The sequence below is a fragment of the Dioscorea cayenensis genome, chromosome 7, assembly GCF_009730915.1.
Source record: "Dioscorea cayenensis subsp. rotundata cultivar TDr96_F1 chromosome 7, TDr96_F1_v2_PseudoChromosome.rev07_lg8_w22 25.fasta, whole genome shotgun sequence".
Taxonomy (NCBI): domain Eukaryota; kingdom Viridiplantae; phylum Streptophyta; class Magnoliopsida; order Dioscoreales; family Dioscoreaceae; genus Dioscorea; species Dioscorea cayenensis.
The window spans coordinates 1,304,609-1,324,878 of NC_052477.1; the positions used below are offsets into that span (position 1 = coordinate 1,304,609).

Genomic DNA, 20,270 nt, shown 5'->3' on the forward strand with positions numbered 1-20,270 from the left:
CGGCGGAGGAGGCGACGGCAGACTGGCAGAAGGCTGAGCTAGGAGATGGGAGGCGGCGTGAGGGAAGTTTTGGAGGATTCGGAGCTGATCCGGATCGCTTCGAGTGTTTCGATCGCTGTTGAGAAAGGCGTCGCCGAGGAAGCGATCTTGACGTGGATCCGTGACGCTTATGTGCGGCTGATGCTGGCTTTTGCGAGATCGGCGGCGATCCGCGGTGGGTGTGCGGTACAGTGGGTATTGGCGGAAGCGAGTGGCGTTGCCGGGTTCTCGTGCGGCCGGCGGTGAAGGAGTATGATGAGAAGGTGCTCGTCGAGATCTATAAATCGATATTGGTTTCGCGGTGGAGGGATCGTGGCCGTTGATCGGAGATGGACGTGTCAGATCGTCGTGAACAGATGAGTAGTGTGCCGTTTGGTGAATAAAGGGTATTATTGGTTTTAATTTTCGTTTTTAATGAGAAAAATAGTTTTCTTTTTGCTGGGAATTAGAGAGAGAGTGAATAATTGATTTGGGGTTTATCCAGTGAATAAATTTAAAATCAAAATATAAAATTCGATGATAATTATATGATTGGACACATGGATAACTAAATTATCGGTTAATAATTACGTCCTTCATTAATTTTGTGATTGCATGTGTATATATATATTTATATGGATAGTTGGCTGGACAACGACTAGACAGGTCAAGTATAGTGTGTCAAAGTGACTTAACATGGCTCGTGTAGGTTCACATATAATCAATAAGGTTCTATTTATTTGAATTGACCATTTTATATCCATCTCACATCTCTCACCTTCTCAGCAGCAAGACTTACTAATAATCAAATGTTCCATTGATAATAGGTCCTATTGTATCATCAAAATGCTATGTTTCTCAATTCACGAAAGCATAGCATATCTCCCAAGCCATGTCGAGTAATGCTGCGCTGTGTGACCATCTCTGTGGGTCCCTGCCATGCACTCTGCCTCCCATTTCGTTATAATGGTGGTCTCGTGACTAATGACCACTCAAGGCTCGTGCTTTCTGCTCAAAACCCGCCTGCTCCTGGCTTTTATAAATCTGAGGTGAATCCCAATCCCGAACCATCAGTCATGCTGCTGCACTCCTGCGTCTGGCTCCACACGATTTCGTACCCGCCTGCTATCTAAATAATTTAATTTAATTAATTATATAAAAATTATATTATATATATTTTTATTTGGTGGTTGGTAGGTCAACCGAACCGACTCTGCCGGCTCGGTTCGGTTCGTGCTCGATTAACTCATAAAATCTCCTTAACCCAACTCCAAAGTCACATGCTTCGGCTTGGAACCTAAAACCTTTACTGCTCGGGTTCTGGCCTAATAGTGAAGCAAGTCTTGCTTGGTTCTACGGTTCAACTCAACCTCGGTCAGGTCTAATTGCGTCTCTGCTTTTTTTACCACTTAAGAGAACTCATCTGATTAAAAAAAGTCTCGACAAATTTTATTATTCCATGATCTAAAATTAACTTGTTATGAAGATTGAGTTTTGAGCTCTGGGTCAAGATCAAAAGCTGGTCAAAAATCACCGGAGAGGGAGATGGCTGGTGAGACAGTGAGGCCGAGAGATGGATGAGGATTATAGTGAAAACAAGAGAAAAATGATAAGAGTAAAAATGTAATTTTAATAAAATAATAATTAATAGCAGAGACTAAATGGTCACAATCAATTTTTGAAAGGGTGTCAAAATGGCTGCCATACAAAGCCTTTTATTGATCACATGCAACATCTCAAGGGATTTATTGGGTACTTCCTTGACATATACATATGTCTACTTTTTATATCATGTCTACACTGTCAGTAGTGATAGAGACAAGTGATAAACTGTTCTATTGGTGTTTTGTTATACTATTTAGTTTTAAAATCAAATATTTTATTATATTTAATTATGGATTTTAATTTTTTATTTAAATAAGCTTGTCTTTTAGAAAAAATGTCAAGTACATAATTTTTATGTTGAACTAATGTGAGTGTTTGTTTTATTGAAATATTGATGTTGAAACACAACAAATTTTAGTTTTTAGTATTATGTAATCCTTGGGTTTCTGAAATAGTGTAAGAATTAAGAAGTGCTTAGAATTGTTGCCATTTGATTTGGACTTGAACTACATATTGTAGCCAACGACTTTGATCTATCCAGACATGCCAGCTGATGAAGCTCATCGAAAGCATGAGTAGCTCGATTCTACCTAGATGAGGCACATTTCGTAGAATATTTGTAGATGGGTGATCTCGTCGACGCGTGAGACATCTACTGTCCCCACTGTCGCACCAACGGCACTTGCACGTCCCCCGAGCCTCAGATGGATTCGCCTGTCTCTCTCCCAGAAAAAATTGTACATCATACCCTCATTGTGAGTGCATGTTTTTGAGAGTCTTGAATATTTGAATAGTTCTTTTGTACTTTCCCATGCAAGCCGGTGAGCCAGTTATATATCCCAGAAATGTTACCACCTTTTCACCCGAGGCTTAATTGCCTTCTAAATGAATCTTTTCTTCTCTCCTTCATTGCTGCAAATTTGAAGATGTGATGCTTTCTAACTCCATAGTTTTTGATTCTTCGGTTTCTCAAGTCATCGGTTCTACAATTCTCTTATCCCTCCAAGTTATTCTTCATGTTTGCATGTTTCTCTTGATTGTTCTCTAGCATTATTATCAATGTATCTATAGACTGCAAGCTTTTCTACTCCTTCTCTAATAGTTCTTCTTCTGTCATTCTTATTGTTGAGAACACTAAGAGTTGGTGCTAAGTAAGTTTTTCATATCCTTATTAGATGTATGTTTAAATCTTGATGTTTAATTATAATTTCATTACCCCTGCATGTGAGTTGGAGAAATAATTCATGTTTTTCGGTTGCATGTATTGCATGCTAAATCTTATAACTCTAACATACTATTATTCTCAATTAGTGTATGAACCTAGGTTGTAGTTTTGAAGCTGGTTTCATACCTTTCATTTCATCTTATTTTCTTCTGTTGCCCTTCATCAATTTAATGATGTTTAGAGGGTCTCATTTGTTGCTTTATCTCTTGATTTATATCTAGTTTAGTTCACTATCTTTGATTAGATGCATATTTTGGCATGCTGTCACATACCCAGGGAATCACATTTTTAAAGCTATTTTATTGTTAATACTTGTGTGTGTTCCATTTCTTATATGCTCATTTTATTTAGAGTTTTGCATGAGTATTGTGCCTCAATTTGCATGTGTGTAATTAAGTTTAAAAGGGTGTGTTTTATTTACCTTATCATGTGCTAGACCGAAATATTTATCCTCCTTTAAATTGCATTATGTTTTAGATATCGTATGTCGAATGCGTGTACTTGGGCAATTGTCAGCTCATCAAAAATTATTTAAAGTTCTTTTTAGATCAAGAGTAGTAGATGGATTGGTTGATTAGTATACTATTAATAGTTGGTGTTCCTCTCGTGTCATAGTTGGATTATTGTATTTGTTTGTTGTATGCTCTAAATCCTGTATTTTGGACATTCATATAATTTGTATATGTTGTATCTTTAAAGTCTTTGTTTTTTGTTTTTGTTAGTTTGTTATATCTATCTTTCTACTTTGAGACAAGTTCTATCATCTTTGAGCCTCACTGGTTTTGGTTTTGGTTCTATGGATTTACCATCATTTGTCCATGCGTGACAAAAACTTTTAAAATGATTTCAATATTTGATCATGGACTTATACTAGGTCTCATGAAATTGTTTTTAAAAATATATATATATATATTTTAATATTAATTTTAAAAAAAATTCATTCTTATCTCTTCATCAATTTGGTTCTAATTTTGGAGAAATCGGTGCAAACAAAACAATAGATAAAAGAGATCCCAGAGAGCAAAGCAAATAAATAAATATAAAAATATAAAAAGAAAATATCTCTAATCCTTATCCGTCGTTCTGGTTACAGAGACAGAGAGAGACAGAGCTTTTTATTAACAGTAAAAAGCAACTTCTATGCATGTGCAAAAGTAAAGAAACAGGGGATAAATAGAGCAAAGAAAAGTCTAAACTTGAATTAGACATTCAAACTTTAATGATTTACAGTGAGCTGAATTCAGTAGCATGATCATATTTTTTTTTTTTTAATGAGTATTGGAACTCATCAAGGATTGATTAGCTGGATACCATCACTAAAATTTTTATTTGTATATAAAAATAATAATATTTATTAAAAAGAGGTATTAATGTAGATAAATCACGTACTTATTAAATAAAAAGAAACAAAACATACAAAAGTCTACAAAATAAGCGTAATACGACATAGCTGCTAAGGTACTAAAAGCATCGAAGAAAAAGTATAGTCCACTCGAGTGGAACAATAGCAAAGTGTATAACGAGAGAACTTTCTCGAGGTGAGAGAGAAAAGTTTGCTAAGAGACACAGACATAACAGATGAAGAAACTATCCCGCACTCACGCACACAAACTCGGGGCTACTAGGGTGCTGCACCTTTTCTTGGGTTCTTCAAACTCCAGGTTTTTTTTGACTGAGTGAATTGTCTCCTCCAACTTTTGTCTCTTCTTCTGATCATAAGCTATATAATAATTGGTGAAAAATTGTGAAATGAGAAATTGTCACACCCACCCCTTCTCTAGAGGGTAAATGTAGCCCATCGCTAAAAATTCCTTTTAGCTGGAAACCCGACATTTCTCTCTCGTAAACCAAATCGGGCTTTACAAATTACTGATTTATAACTTTACACCAATCGCAGTGATTCGAATACATAAATACAACAAATATAATAACTCAGATTTGTGGGTACAACCGCTACTGAGATCACGATACTCAAATGAATATAAAGAAAAGTATGGGACCCTACTACGGTCTTGGACTTAACCCCGACTAGCTCTAAACTTGAACAGCAAATCTAGGGTCTTGCTCCTCGCAGATTCTAAAGACATTCAGATGTGCTCAGAGTGGTACTTAATAATTTCAAATATTCAAATACGAGTATATATAAAATATATAAATACCAACTTCTCAAATAATTTTCCAACTTTTTCCAGAAATACCGTAATTCTGAGAAATACATTTTAAAGAACTTTTGAAACATAAATTCATCACAAATCAATATCAAATCAATTTTCTAAGAAAATCCAAATTGTAGTGAGAGACTCTCCTAAGAGCGGCGAGAACTGCCACCTCATCACAAACCCAAAATAACAAGTAATATAAAAATCCATTCTCAATTCCACGACTGGAAAACTCTCCTCACCAGCCGCCCGTCGCGACTGAGGTTGCTGGGAGCGCAAGAGTCCTCGCATGCTCGAGCGTTGGCCCGTCGTCCCATAGCGACTACTAGGATCCCGATGTATAATCCAATGTGTGGCTCTACGCTCCCACTGCCGTCTCGGACAAATCAACACTCGAGTCCACCACGCCACCTCTAAAGGGCTTCCGGCGGGACCCACTCATCGCGATGAGGTCGGCCTTAGCCAGCCGTCAGCCCATCCAAAACCAACATGCCGTACAAAGCGATAAAACAATCAGCGATAAATCACATCATCGGATCCTTATCCGGACAAGCATTCACATCACTGAAAATAAACATCATTTCCACGAAAAGCCCGATGTCAAAAGTATAACAATGCATAAAACCAGAAAATCCGGATCCAGCTGATACCATTCCTATTCCAGAATGAAAACCAATTCCACAAATATCTGTCAGAAACATTTTAAAAACGCTCACATGATTTTCACAAATCATTCCAAATCAAAAGCATATATAACCATCAAAAATAAATACATGAATTGAATAATTAAATCACATATACATGTATTTTCACTATTCACAACACGTATAATTATACTGAAAACCGATGTATCAATCACGATTGTCGTGAACATCAACATGCAAGTAAATATACATATATTTTAACCTTATACGCAAATTAAACATGATAAAATGAAATACTTAAATAATTATTTCCAAAATACTAGTTATTAAAACAATTATTTCAAAATAATAATAATAATTAATATTAAAAATAATAGCCACTACTAACTCACTCGGTGTCCTTGGGTTCCTTCCTAGATCCGGAACCCCTCTCAAGACCGAACAACACCCACTGTAATAATATAATAAAAATAAATAACATATTTAAACTCAAAAAGAGAAAATACAAGAAACAATAATAGACTCTATCGTACCACTCACTCCAATCGGTTTAAAAACCCGACCAGATATCCAATCGCTTTTCGGCTGTATTTAAACAAACTCGGCTCGAGCTAAACACCGTCGAATCAATCTCGAATCCAACCTTAATTGCAGATCGAACCAAACTTAATTTCACCGAACAACTTGAACCAACTCAATTCTTTATTCAAAAATCCATTGAACCAACTTGGTTCAGTCCAAAAACCCTTAACCCAAAATCAACTCGAACCAAACCTCAAACTATCTCAACTTGATTTGATCGAGCCCAACTCAACCAAATCAACTCAACTCAACCAAATCAATTCAACTCAATCAATTAATCCAACTTGGTTTGATCTAATCAAATCAATTTGACTAACTCAACCCATTTCAATCTAACCATTATCATTAACCTCCTAATCATCATAATTATCAACTTAATTAATCAAACCAAACCCTAATCTCAAGCATGTACTCTGACATTTACAAGAACCGTCAAGCAAACTCACCTCCATTTCCCAAGCAAATTCCAACTCAAATACAAGTGTTTTTCCAACCAAAATTGAAAGCAATAACTCTTATTAACAATAACTCATCATTTTTTTCATCATAAATCCTTCTTCTTTTCTCAAGAAAAAATTACATTTCTCAATCCAAAATACACACACATACATTCAAGTATACCAACGACAAATCATCAAAATACTTTACCAAATAATACTTCATCCATTCTTCTCCAAATACCACAGTTTTATCTCTTCCAATTTCTCCAAATCCTCACTCTTTCTTTCTAACTCTCGGTTATCAGTAGCAAAATGGTGGAGAAGAAGATGAACAATCATCAAAAGTTCAGATTTTTCTCTCAATTAACTCTTCAGCCGAAATTCACTTTTTAGTCCCTCAAAAACTTAACTTCTTACAAACCAGTCCCTGAAAAACCTGCACAAATGGTCCCTGGATTATAAAAATAATATTCTCAAAAGGTCCTTTCAAATTATCCAATGGTCCTTGGATTATAACACAATATTTCCAAATGATCCCTTCAACTTACCTTTCAGTCCTTAGGTTTTTCACAAGCATTTCATATCAATCCTTTTTCTATTACTCTTTAACCCAAAATCTTTTAAAAACTTTTACACTTAAGTCCCTTGTCATCCACTTGGGGTTTCTCAACAAGATTACTCGTAGAAAAATTCTCATCGCAACTCGTAGTAATACTCCCGAATATATTTTTTTCAACAGCTTATCCACGTGTTCGAGTATTACAATCCTTCCTCCTTAAAAATTTCGTCCCTCGAAATTTCCCTAGCATACATCAATCTGATATCATCAATTTCACTTATGGGTCCAAGACCGCTTTCTCTTGCTACAACTCGCTCAATAGTAAATAATCACACTACAAATCACTACGTATCGGGCCGATAAAAAGCACGCCAAACACCTTTCTTTGGCATCTTTAAGTTAACTCATTTTGAATAAAACCAATTCGACAAAATATCTCAACACATGATCCCGATCACGAGACACTACTCAAACTCTTTGTCTCAAATGTCAAAACCTACTATCGGCCCCTCAATCCCAATACGCAACTTAGGGTTTTAACCCGACTGGAGACTCTAAATACTTCTACTCGGGCCCTTAACTTTCTCTGTCAATCACTACTAACCCTCTAAGTCTAGACACGACTTCTAAACTTAGGCTCGAGACATAACCCGCGATCTCTACCAACCGGGGATATCTCAACTCCCACTACCGATACCAAAAAGATGTCACACCCACCCCTTCTACCGAGGTAAATGTGGCACCCATCGCTAAAAATTCCTTTTTAACCTGGAAACCCCTGACACCTCTCGAGAAACCAAATCGACTTACAAATTACAATTTATAACTTTACACCAACCGCAGGGATTCAAATACATAAATACAACAAATATAATAACTCAAATTTGTAGGTACAACTGCTACAAGATCACGATACTAACAAATATAAAGAAAAGTATGGGACCCACTACAGCTCTTGGACTTAACCCTCGACTAGCTCTAAAACCTCGAACAGAAATCTAGGGTCTTGCTCTCGCAGATATCAAAGACATTCAGCTGGCTCAGAGACGACTTAATAATTTCAAATATTCAAATACAGATATATAAAATATATAAATACCAACTTCTCAAATAATTTTTCCAACTTTTCCAAAATACCGAATTCTAGCAAAAATACATTTTTAAAGAACTTTTAAACATAAATTCATCACAAATCAATATCAAATCAATTTTCTAAGAAAATCCAAATTGTTGTGGAGAGACCGCCTCCTAAGAGCTGCACTGGGCTTCGCCCTCATCACAAACCCAAAATAACAAGTAATATAAAAAAATCCATTCTCAATTCCACGACTCGAAAACTCTCCCCACTTAGCCTGGTCGCGACTAGGGTCTGGGAGCCGTCCTGAGCCTCGCGCTCAGCACTGGGCCCCCGGTCCCCATGTGGGCGACTCTGAGATCCCGACTGATAATCCAATCGTGGCTCTACGCCTCCCACCGATCCCGGACAAATCAACACCTCGTGTCCACCACGCCACCTCTAAAGGTCCGGCCCTGGGACCCACTATCTGCATGAGTCTGGGCCTTAGCCCGTCACCATCCAAACCAACACGTAAACATCAAAGAATAAAACAATCAGAGTAAATCACATCATAGGATCCTTATCCGAGACAAGCATTCACATCACGAAAATAAACATCATTTCCACAAAAGCCCAAACGTCAAAAGTATAACAACGATAAACCAAGAAAATCCGGATCCACGATACCATTCCTATTCCGAGAATGAAAACCAATTCCACAAATATTGCTTCGGTGAAAACATTTTAAAACGCTCACATGATTTCACAAATCATTCCAAATCAAAGCATATATAACCATCAAAAATAAATACATGAATTGAATAATTAAATCACATATACATGTATTTTTCACTATTCACAACACGTATAATTATACGAAACCGACTGATCAACACGATTGTCGTGAACATCAACTGCGTAAGTAAATATACATATATTTTAACCTTTATACATGAAAATTAAACATGATAAAATGAAATACTTAAATAATTATTTCCAAAAATACTAGTTATTAAACAATTATTTCAAAATAATAATAATAATTAATATTAAAAAATAATAGCCACTACCAACTCACCCATGGGTCCCTTTGGGTTCCTTCCTAGATCCTGAACTCCTCTCAAGACCGAACAACACCTACTGTAATAATATAATAAAAAATAAATAACATATTTAAACTCAAAAAGAAAATACAAGAAACAATAATAGACTCTATTGGGCCCACTTCACTCCAACTCGGGTTAAAAACCCGACCTTGCATAGTCCAATTGCCTTTCGCTTGTATTTAAACAAACTCGCCTCGAGCTAAACATCCTGAATCAATCCGAACCAACCTTAATGTGACCTGAACCAAACTTAATTTCATCTAACCAAACTCGAAACCAACTCAATTCTTTATTCAAAATCCATTGAACCAACTCTGGTTCAGTCCAAAACCCTTAACCCAAATCAACTGAACCAAACCCTAAAACCATCTCAACTTGATTTGATCAGCCCAACTCAACCAAATCAACTCAACTCAACCAAATCAATTCAACTCAATCAATTCAATCCAACTTGGTTTGATCTAATCAAATCAATTTGACTAACTCAACCCATTTCAATCTAACCATTATCATTAACCTCCTAATCATCATAATTATCAACTTAATTAATCAAACCAAACCCTAATCTCGTGCTAGCAAGATACTACAAGAATCCCGGAAACTCACCTCCATTTCAAGCAAATTCCAACTCAAATCATGGTGTTTTTCCAACCAAAATTGAGCGAACAACTCTTATTAACAATAACTCATCATTTTTCATCATAAATCCTTCTTCTTTCTCAAGAAAAAATTACATTTCTCAATCCAAAAATACACACACATACATTCAAGTATACCAACAAATAAATCATCAAAAATACTTTACCAAATAATACTTCATCCATTCTTTCTCCAAATACCGAAAGCTTTTATCTCTTCCAATTTCTCCAAATCTCTCACTCTTTTCTCTTTTTAACTCTCGAGTTCTGTAGCAAAAATGGTGGAGAAGTAAGATGAACAATCATCAAAAAGTCTAGATTTTTTTCTCTCAATTAACTCTTCAGCCGAAATTCACTTTTTAGTCCCTCAAAACTTAACTTCTTACAAACCAGTCCCTGAAAAACTCACAAATGGTCCCTGGATTATAAAAATAATATTCTCAAAAGGTCCTTTCAAATTATCCAATGGTCCTTGGATTATAACAATATTTCCAAATGATCCCTTCAACTTACCTTTTCAGTCCTTAGTTTTTCACAAGCATTTCATATCAATCCTTTTTCTATTACTCTTTAACCCAAAAATCTTTTAAAAACTTTTTACACTTAAGTCGCATTTGCTCGTCCACTTGGGGTTTCTCAACAAGACATTCTCGTAGAAAATTCTATCTGCAATCAGTAGTAATACCCTGAATATATTTTTCAACAGTTATCCACAGGTTCAGGGTATTACAGAAATGCTTGATGATGAATTTCCATAATTTGTAGAAAATGTCAATGTGTGAAAATTTTTTGAGTTTATTTGTAAATTTTTTTTTATACTAGGGGACAAGCACTTTCATTTAAAAGTTTAAAATCAGGAGCGTGCATTATTGCGGAGTGTATTTGCAAGCTCAACAATACCGTTCTCTCATTTTGTGTAGGTTTTAATCCTGAATCTTCCCAAAATGAAAACTTTACACAAGTGATTCAGTACCAATAGACTAAGAGATCATTAGTTATTTGTAAAACTTTTGAGAAAAAAAAGTTACAAAAATGTGAAAAATGAAAAATTCTAAATGTTTTACATTTTTTTAAATTTTTTTTAAATATATATATATTTTTTAAGTTATACCAAAGACCTCCATCAAAAGTTTACAACCGGATTTAATCCGGAGACCCGTTATACACAAACGGATTCGGATCAATGTCATAACTAGCTAACGGATTCGGATCAAGATTGTTTTTGACATCGAATCCGCTCTATCACTACCGGGTTTGTTACCCGTTAACCCGAATCCGCTTGTTCAGACAGCTCTTCTTTAGCTTCGAATTTTCTCGATTTCGTCATCGTCTCCTCTCTTTCTCTCGCTGGTCTTCTCGCGGAGGCGTATCGAGGTAAAGATCGAACCCTTTCTTTGCTTCAATCTCTTCTTGTTCTACTTGTTCTTGGATCTCGGGCTTTGTGGATGTTGAAAAATTTGGACTTATTATGATTGATTTGGTGGTGAAATCGATCCTGGTGATGGAGAAGATGGAGAACTAGGGTTCATAAATATGATTCTTAGTTTGTAGTTATTTTTGGGTTTTTATTTGATGATCTATGTTGAAATAACTGAATCTTAGTTTTGTTGAAGATTTCTGGGTTGTTTCATTTGTTCGCATGTCAAGTGTGTTAAGTTTTTTGGGGATTTGTAGGCCTATTTATAGTATTTCGTTAGAATTGTTTGGATTCAAAATCGATTTTTGCAATTTCTCTAGTTTCGGTTGTAAAGATGGATTTTTTTTTAAAAAAAATTTTTTTAGGATGCGTTCAATGATGGCAATTCACTCTTTTAGTTTTGTGATTATGGTGTCTAATTGTGCGTGTGGAATGTCAAATTTGAGGAAGATATGCAAACTTCCAAACCAGAAATTAAATCACTTTTAGTTAGGTTTTGTAAGAGTTTTTTGCAGCCTTACGCTATGATGACCTGATTAGATATGTCGTAAGGGAAAGCTAGTTGTTGCGGTTCTTTTTTGTCTTAGAGCAGAAAACCTTTGTTTCATTGTGGGATGTAGAGCTCCCACGTTATTGGTTTAGTGTAAAGATAAATTTTGATGAGCGTTTTCTTCTCATGAGTCTGATGAACTTTTTTAACATTATGTGATTAGCTATTGATGGTTGAAATGTTCTGTTTTTAAGATAACAGTCAACTATTTTCATGCTCAAATTCAAGGATTGCCTTCCGACTTTGTTGAGACTTAATGTGCATTAGGTCGTGTCGGATGTGTATATATATGTTGTTGTTTTTGAGAGATCTGAAGGGGGCATATGCAAAGTAGATCATGTTGCATGTTCTTTGTGATACTGCTTCTATAGTCTTTACTGTGGGATCCTCACTTGTATGAAAGAGTTAGATGCATGAGTACTATGAATTTTTGGAAAATCTGCTGATTGTTATGGTACACTATTCTTTTGATTTACAATCAACTGGTTTTGGAAAGCACTGAGCAACTGGTTTAGATTATGACCTGTGGCAACTGGTAAACACTAAGGGTTTTTTTGTGTTGTTTGAAAACTTGTTTTAGTGTATCTGTTATCTGCTGTTGTCCCATGGTTATTGCTGACGTCTGAATCTATTATTGCCTTTTTGCCTATAGCCTTGCTATGTGTAACAGACATACCAGTTCAAAGATAACATCACCACCATATTCTTTTGGTTGGAATGCATATATTTGGTGCTCAGAAGATCTTGCTAGCTTCATTCTCATATCTCCATGGTCATTAACGTAATGCATATATTTGGTGGTATTCACATTGTTAGTTTTAGTTAGGTTCACTGAAGGTACTAGTAGGGAAAGTCTTATATTTGAGCTCAATAACCATGTTCGAATGCATTGTGCAAGGGATATTCATACGTCTCATCCTCTGTTTTCTGTCTTTTTCCCACTGATGGATTTTGTTTATTATCTTGTTTTAGAATCAGTTAGATTGATTGTTACAATTCTCTGTCTGCTAGCTTCTTTTGAGTCTTTGATGACTTAATGGAATAGCATTCAAGATTTTCAGGCATCTTTAGGAATTTCAAACATTACCTTTTAGGAAGATGGTTTGATTGATATAAGCTCTCTTTCAATATCCTTTTTCATAACCTTATATGGTCAGTAAAATATTCGAATGAAACTTCTGGATGTGATTTTGCTCAAAATGAAAGAATGGATGGAAGGGTTTTTTTGCACCATCATTTCGAATTCTGCTAGGATTTGCATTAATTATATCTTTTCTGTGTTTCAATTAGATTGTTTGCTCAGTCATTTAAAATTGCAAACCACAAAGTTCTTTTGCTGCCCTCTTCTCTGTAAATGATTTCCATCTACTATGCAGCTCTAAAGATGTCAGGCAAATACATCATTGGAGGTTTGGCTGGTAGCTTTGCGATTGCATATTTCTGCGATGTTCTAATTGCCGAGAAAAAGATATTCGGAGGTCTGTTCTCATTCTATTCTTCTTTTTAACTTCTTAACTATCTCATTGATACCACGTGGCAATTGAACTTAATTGTGTTCATGAAACTAGGCACCACTCCGCATACAGTTTCTGACAAAGAATGGTGGGAAGCCACTGACAAGAAATTCCAGGCATGGCCTCGCACCGCTGGACCACCAGTCGTTATGAACCCCATAAGCCGCCAGAATTTCATCGTCAAGCAATCTGAATCATAAGTTGAAGGCGGCTATGTGCAAATCCATCCACTGTATGACAGTTCAGTACTTTGTTCTATTTCACTAAATGGTTTTCAGGCTTTCTGGTTTGATACCTTTGAACGTATTATCAACTTTTTTCCCTTAAATCTTGCATGCGTTGGCCTTGAGATTGCATTTAAATAAACCAATTGAACAATGAGTTATGTCTTTTTATGCGAGATATCGGTTGTTTGTACCGTGAAGTTTTATATTATGCCCATAGTGTTGGATGCTTGTAAATTCTTTCCTTATCTTTTTCAGGAGCACTTGTGATTTCCTTTTCTTTTCTCAGTCCCTGTGCAAGGTGAGAATATGCGTTATTGAGTTTGCGGCTGTGCACCACACATGTGTTCACTCTTGACATGTGGTTTGTTCACAATTTTATATATGGTGAACGTTCGTGTTCAACGTAGATAGCATCACACTGAATACTCTACACTGTAGAGTAGATGTGCAGTCGTTAGATCTAAACTCAACGTGCAGTGCAGTCATTAGATCTAAATTCAACGGTTGATTTACATGTCCTTTTTAACACTTGTAGAGTAGATGTACAGTTGTTGGATCTGAATTCAACCGTTGATTTTACTGTCTTAAGATTTGTTATCAAGGATGCCATTAGATGACTGACCTGTTCTCTGTGTGTGTGTATATATATATATATGCATAAAGCCTTCCATGGAAAAGGCTCCACTTTTGCATTCATTTGAAATTTGGATAAATTTCTAGGGTTTTGATGATTTTATGGTGGTTTTTTTATAATTATTTGATTGAATAATATGAGAATTATTTAACTTTATAAATGTCATTTTGTTAAAAATATTTAGTAAAATGCCAAAGAGTAATAGATACTTGTGTCCTTGGATGCACATGCATTTGTGGCATTTTTCTTTTTAAAATTTATCAAAATTGTTATTTTAATCAAATTGTTTTATAGCATAACTATGGTCACGTGGAATAAAACACACATTAACGTGGTAAACCATAATACCATTGCAACCCCTCCTATAACCATTTTAATATCCTAACAAACCAATTTTTTTTTAAATATATATATAGGGTAGAATATCCTATTTATAGTTAATTTATTTTTTTAATCTTTTTAATATGATTTGTTTCCGGTGATTTTTTTATTTTAATATTTTTAAAAAAAATGTAAGTACTCATAAATTTCATAAAGATAAATTATATTATAGAGGATTTATATTTTTTAAATATTAAAATATAAGAATTTTTAAAATCAAATTATATCAGAGGGATTAAAAAGTTAAATTAATTATATTAGATGAACTAAATCAGGTATTTCTACCTTTTCTAAATATATATATAAAAGCCCGGTTGGCCGGCCGAAAAATGTTAGAAGTGTTAGGGAATACAGCTGTGTATACAGCTGTATATCTATATTTCAGTATAAACTACCTTTATTTATATAATCATGTATCTATATATCCCTCATGACATTAGTAGGTTTTGTGTTAATGAAAAAAATTGTTTAATCTTTTCAACCCTAACACTAGTATCGAGGCGGTTTTTCTAAACCCAATTTTTTTCCGCGCCTCCCTCGATCCAGCGCAGCCCTCGGCAGCTGCGCCCTGCGATCGCGACCAGTCGCCGCCCACGCCTGCGCCTCGCCCATGACCAGCCTCGCCCTGAACTTCACCCGATAAAGTTTAAGTCTGGGCTAAAGAAAGGGGAGTTCATGGTGAAACCGTGGTTGGAACACAGTGTGTTTATCGTGAAGATTGATTTTTATTTAAATCCGGATTATATCAAATTTTTGGGTCCGCCGCTGCGGCCAATGTACCCCGCTACCCAACAACAGTGGCCCTGTAGTCTAGTATACATTGAGTAATGACATCTCAACAACCAAACCATCTTGCAAATGTTTATCTATACAAACACCATGTAATCAATCCTCTGATAGCTCCCTTCTTTAGGTCACAAATCTCAATCACTTCAAGCAACAATCCAACCCTATCACTTTTCACAACATTAAATGATCCAAATCATCCATTTTTCCTAAATCCTTATCACTAATTTGAATTTCAACATTTTACAATTAATCACAAGAAAAATTAAAACGAATTACCTTTTAAGAATTAGTCATGGGATTTCCAACGGCTACTAGAACGCACTAATCAACTTATCCACCAATGAGATTTCACCACGTGTACTAATTGTTGTGTATCCCGAGGCAATCCTTCACCTTGTCGGCCGTGGTCCGACCGTACACGTACCCTTACTGCATCGGCGTAATCATCCTGACCGTCCCTTCGTACGTACCTCACCACGGGCCATCCACGTATCGCATGCTCTCCCAAGTCACGACACGTGCAACCCTTTCCTCGTCATCCTAAAAAGGCTAAAACCGTCATTTCCAAACATCAAACCCAACCCCACGAAACCCAAATGACCAATCTACCCTCCCTGTTTCCCTTAATCAGGTAATAAAAACACCAAATCATCTCGTCCGAATCACGAGGACAAATGGACGGACATGATTCGTCTCTGTCCATAGAGACTAGTCCAGCTGGGATACCTGCGAACCTTTTACTGTTCTTCATGTTAACTTGCCTCCCAATTAATTATTCAAATTAATTATTTCCCATCTATATATATATAAATTAATTAATTAATTAATAAATATATATAAATATATATTTATATATTTTTTTGATAATATCGTCGAATATTAGGAAACGGTGGTGGGTTGCTGTCGTTAAGAAAGCCAAAAGGATAGCCGGGAGTTACTCCTCCCTCCGTGAAGAGAAGTGGAGGGGGGTGGAGAAGCGTACCGCGAGTGCCGTCACCGCTGTGTTACTCTACTAGCGCCTTTCCAACTGCGATACAGTCACCGCCCAGTGGAATCACCGGAGAAAACGTGGCCGGAAGTGGGTTGATGATACTAGGGTTTCTCGCTGGTTTTCTCTGATTTTGAACCGCGCCGCCGCCGCCGCCGTCACCGGAGGAAGGGCGGCGACCGGCGTGGGTTGATGATGTTGCTGTTGAGGATCTCTGGCTTTATCTCAGCCTTCATGGCTATCATCGTCCTCGCTCCTTCTTTGCAATCCTTCCCTCCGGCTGAAGCCATTCGATCCTCTCATTTCGATCCCTATCTTCGATTCCCTGGCCGGATCTCCTCGCCGGACCGGTTCTCCTTCCGGCAAGCCTCCCCTTTCCGCAATGCCGCTGAATGTGCTACCGTCGCTGAGAACTCCACCATCTGTGACCCTTCTCTTGTCCACATCGCCATCACTCTCGATGAGGAATACCTCCGCGGCTCGATCGCTGCCGTGCACTCCGTTCTCCAGCACGCCCTTTGCCCTCAGAGCATCTTCTTCCATTTCCTCGTCTCTGATCCGGGTCTCCAAACCCTAGTTCTCTCCGCCTTCCCTGATCTCCGTTTCAAGATCTACTACTTCGACCCGGACCGCGTCCGCCGGCTTATCTCCACCTCTGTCCGCTCCGCGCTCGAGCAACCCCTCAACTACGCCCGCAATTACCTCGCCGACATCCTCGAGCCCTGCGTCCGCCGTGTCATCTACCTCGACTCTGATCTCGTCCTCGTCGACGACATCGCCAAGCTGTGGCGGACGCGCCTCGGCTCCCGCACCATCGGTGCCCCAGAATACTGCCACGCCAACTTCACCAAATACTTCACCTCTCGTTTCTGGTCCAATCCCCGCCTCGCCGGGACCTTCGCCGACCGCCGTCCATGCTACTTCAACACTGGTGTAATGGTTATGGATCTGCATCAATGGCGGAAGGCGGCGTTCACGAGAAGGATCGAAAAGTGGATGGAAATCCAGAAAGGCGGTGGCTTATCTGGTCGGATCTATGAACTGGGCTCATTACCACCATTCCTTCTCGTCTTCGCCGGACATGTTGCCCCAATCGAGCACCGGTGGAACCAGCATGGCCTCGGCGGCGACAACGTGAAGGGTAGCTGCCGCGATCTTCACCCGGGTCCGGTGAGCCTTCTTCACTGGAGCGGCAGCGGCAAGCCGTGGGCTCGCCTGGATTCCAACCGCCCATGCCCATTGGACGCCATCTGGGCCCACTACGACCTCTATGGCCCCACCTCCACCGCCACCGCCACCGCCGCCGCCGCCGCCGCCGCCGACTCCTCTTCTTCCTCGCGGTAACCGATATCCATTAATTGAATTTTAAGTAATTAGTTATAATTCTCTGTTTTTTTTTTCTCCCACTTTAAATTTCGTTCCTTTTAATTTTGTCTAGTTTTTTGGTGATTTAATTTCACGAGGTGATTTGTATTTTAATAATAATTAAAAGAGATATTCGATTGGTTCTTGTGAAAGGTGGAGTTGAGTCATGGGTTTCTTCCTCTGTTTTTCTACTTGCCAACTTGAGCCTGATGAACTGGCAGCTGCCAGTGTTGTTGTTTTTATAATAATTATTATTAAACAGTATTCAGGCTCATGGTTTTATGGCACAGTGTTTTGTGTTTTCTCTGAAAGTTTCAATCTTTGTGAGGTTTACTTGGTTTTCAGTTGACGGTGAGAATTGTTTATTTGAGTGCTGAGGCAAATGTGCATGGTTTCTTTGGAGTAGGAATCAATTTGTGCGTTGTACTGCATTGCTATTGGAAACTTTTCTTTTCTTTTCTGTTTTTTTTTTTAATTATAAGTTAGTTTTGGCCAAGTTGCGTCAACGCCTTCCAGCTACTTCGATCAAAGAATCTAACATCTCATTGTGCATTTATTCATGTTTGATTGTTCATGCCTTGTGATCTCTGTGTTTTCTCTTAAAGCTTCCATTTGTGTGAGCTTTACTTTGGTTTTAGTTGATGTTAAGAATTGTTTATTTGAGTGCTTTGTCAAATGTGCATGTTTGCTTGGGAGTAGGAATTGGATGTGTACACAGTACTATATATATATATAATATGAGTTCCTGCCAAGGTACAGTGATGCATTTATTCATGGTTGGTTGTTGATGTCTTGTGTTGATTATTTCCTCTGAAAAGTTCAATTTATGGAGGTTTACTTAGTTGTAGCTACCCAATTATGGATGAAATATTTGAACTGCTTTTGATTTGTTTATTTGAGTGATGCGTCAAATTGCATGCTTGCTTGGGAGTGGGAATCAATGTATATAGAGTATTGTATGATGGGTGTTTTTAATATCCAGACAAGTAGTGTTGAAGCCTGCCAGCTCTAGATGTATTTTATTCGAGTAACCATGCTCGCACTAGGTTGTATCATCATATACAATTCGATTTGCATCCATAGGTGACACGGTTCGATAAACTTTATCGCTATTGTATAAGTCATGATCTAAAGCAATTTTATGGCTGTTAAGTAAAGCTGTTTAAATGAGTAGTATAAAAGTTATTTCATTTCACTTGTTATGAATATTATTGTAAAGCTGTTTATTATTTACTAGCATTTGGTCCAATGTCATATACATTACTACCATTTTCTATTTTTCTCATCCAGTTCTTTTTGTTAGTCATCTTTGTATTATTTGAGGGGAGACCTGGCTCTTGTTTTCCACTAGAGTGCGCGCGTATTCAATACGGCAAAACCAGGTGGTCCCAACCCGCTTTTCGAACAAGTACTTAAACATGACTCAGAGATTTCTTATCAGTCTTTGTCTTAGTAGTGGTTATGTGGTTTTTACTATTCTAATTGCATCCTTTTAGGAAAAGTATCACAAACCGAAATCTTTATTCTCGTTTCATATCAGCAAAGTTGTTAGTTTTAGCTTGTTCTGATATTGCTATTAGTCTCCTTCCAACTATTATTTATTCTTTATACATCAGATTAGGTTGTTTCTTAAACAATGCTGAAGCATGATTGTCATCTTAAAGAATTGACTCTTTATTCTTCTATTGATTGGATTCTTCTGTATCTCTTCTTCCTCTTATGGGGCATTGGTGTGAGGTTGATAGCATTTCATATTCATGGACCAGGCCAGCATGGTTCTTATCAAACATTTGGCTGTCCGTTCAGGCTCATCTGATGTGATGTTCTCTCTTGTTTGTGTTTTCTGAAGCAGACTTGTATCCCTTCTTCCTGATCATTAATTGGACTTTTGATGTAAATCCAAGAATTACAAAGTGCATTAGGTATTGATCTCTTTTACTGTTTTACATACTTGCTATAACCATTCATTGTTGGATGGTTGGAATTAGTTGAACATATCAGTGGTTGGTATTTCATTTATTTTTCTATATGCTTGTGTACAAACAGTATTCAATCATCATTATTGTTATTTGATAAAAACCATGTTTGAAGCTTTTCATTTGAGAGCATTTACTTTTGTAAGGAATCCCAAGTTCATTTACATATATGTTCATGGAGTATTATTGCCATTATTGTTGATTGACTTTTAAGAGTGGTCTAGTGGTGGACATCAAAAGGACTAGCCAAACATTATGCAGGGTTTAAACAACATGTTTTGCACATTCTATTTACTAATGGTTTTGGAAATCAATGATAATGTAGGTTAATCAAATTGAAGCAGAAGTAGAGCACTAATCAAATGGGGCTTCTCAAAGATCTGGTGACCAAAAAAA

At 37.2% G+C, this 20,270-nt stretch overlaps 2 protein-coding genes across 4 annotated transcripts; both read left to right on the forward strand.

Annotated features, from left to right (window-relative positions):
* The first annotated feature begins 11,305 nt into the window (after window positions 1-11,305).
* Window positions 11,306-13,978, forward strand: LOC120264891. The gene is made up of 3 exons (XM_039272776.1): window positions 11,306-11,407; window positions 13,377-13,478; window positions 13,569-13,978. Exons 2-3 carry the CDS (start codon window positions 13,385-13,387, stop codon window positions 13,712-13,714), a joined length of 240 nt encoding a protein of 79 aa, XP_039128710.1. The 5' UTR covers window positions 11,306-11,407; window positions 13,377-13,384; the 3' UTR covers window positions 13,715-13,978.
* A 2,444-nt stretch (window positions 13,979-16,422) lies between these two features.
* On the forward strand, window positions 16,423-20,270 carry LOC120264890 (probable galacturonosyltransferase-like 7). Of its 3 annotated transcripts, XM_039272774.1 has the most exons (3): window positions 16,423-17,873; window positions 19,751-19,820; window positions 20,200-20,264. In XM_039272774.1, the coding sequence occupies exons 1-2, from the start codon at window positions 16,726-16,728 to the stop codon at window positions 19,776-19,778; spliced, it is 1,176 nt and encodes a 391-aa protein (XP_039128708.1). In that variant the 5' UTR covers window positions 16,423-16,725; the 3' UTR covers window positions 19,779-19,820; window positions 20,200-20,264. The 3 variants fall into 3 exon arrangements, with proteins under 3 accessions (XP_039128708.1, XP_039128709.1, XP_039128707.1); XM_039272775.1 differs by lacking the exon at window positions 19,751-19,820 and having other exon boundaries at window positions 20,200-20,270; XM_039272773.1 differs by lacking the exon at window positions 20,200-20,264 and having other exon boundaries at window positions 19,665-19,751.

Coding starts and splice junctions, on each gene's coding strand:
- LOC120264891 (XM_039272776.1), top strand. CDS start 13,385: ATGTCAGGCAAATACATCATTGGAGGTTTGGCTGGTAGCTTTGCGATT. Junction 13,479..13,568: donor CGAGAAAAAGATATTCGGAG/GTCTGTTCTCAT, acceptor TCATGAAACTAG/GCACCACTCCGCATACAGTT.
- LOC120264890 (XM_039272773.1), top strand. CDS start 16,726: ATGATGTTGCTGTTGAGGATCTCTGGCTTTATCTCAGCCTTCATGGCT. Junction 17,874..19,664: donor GACTCCTCTTCTTCCTCGCG/GTAACCGATATC, acceptor TTCATGGACCAG/GCCAGCATGGTTCTTATCAA.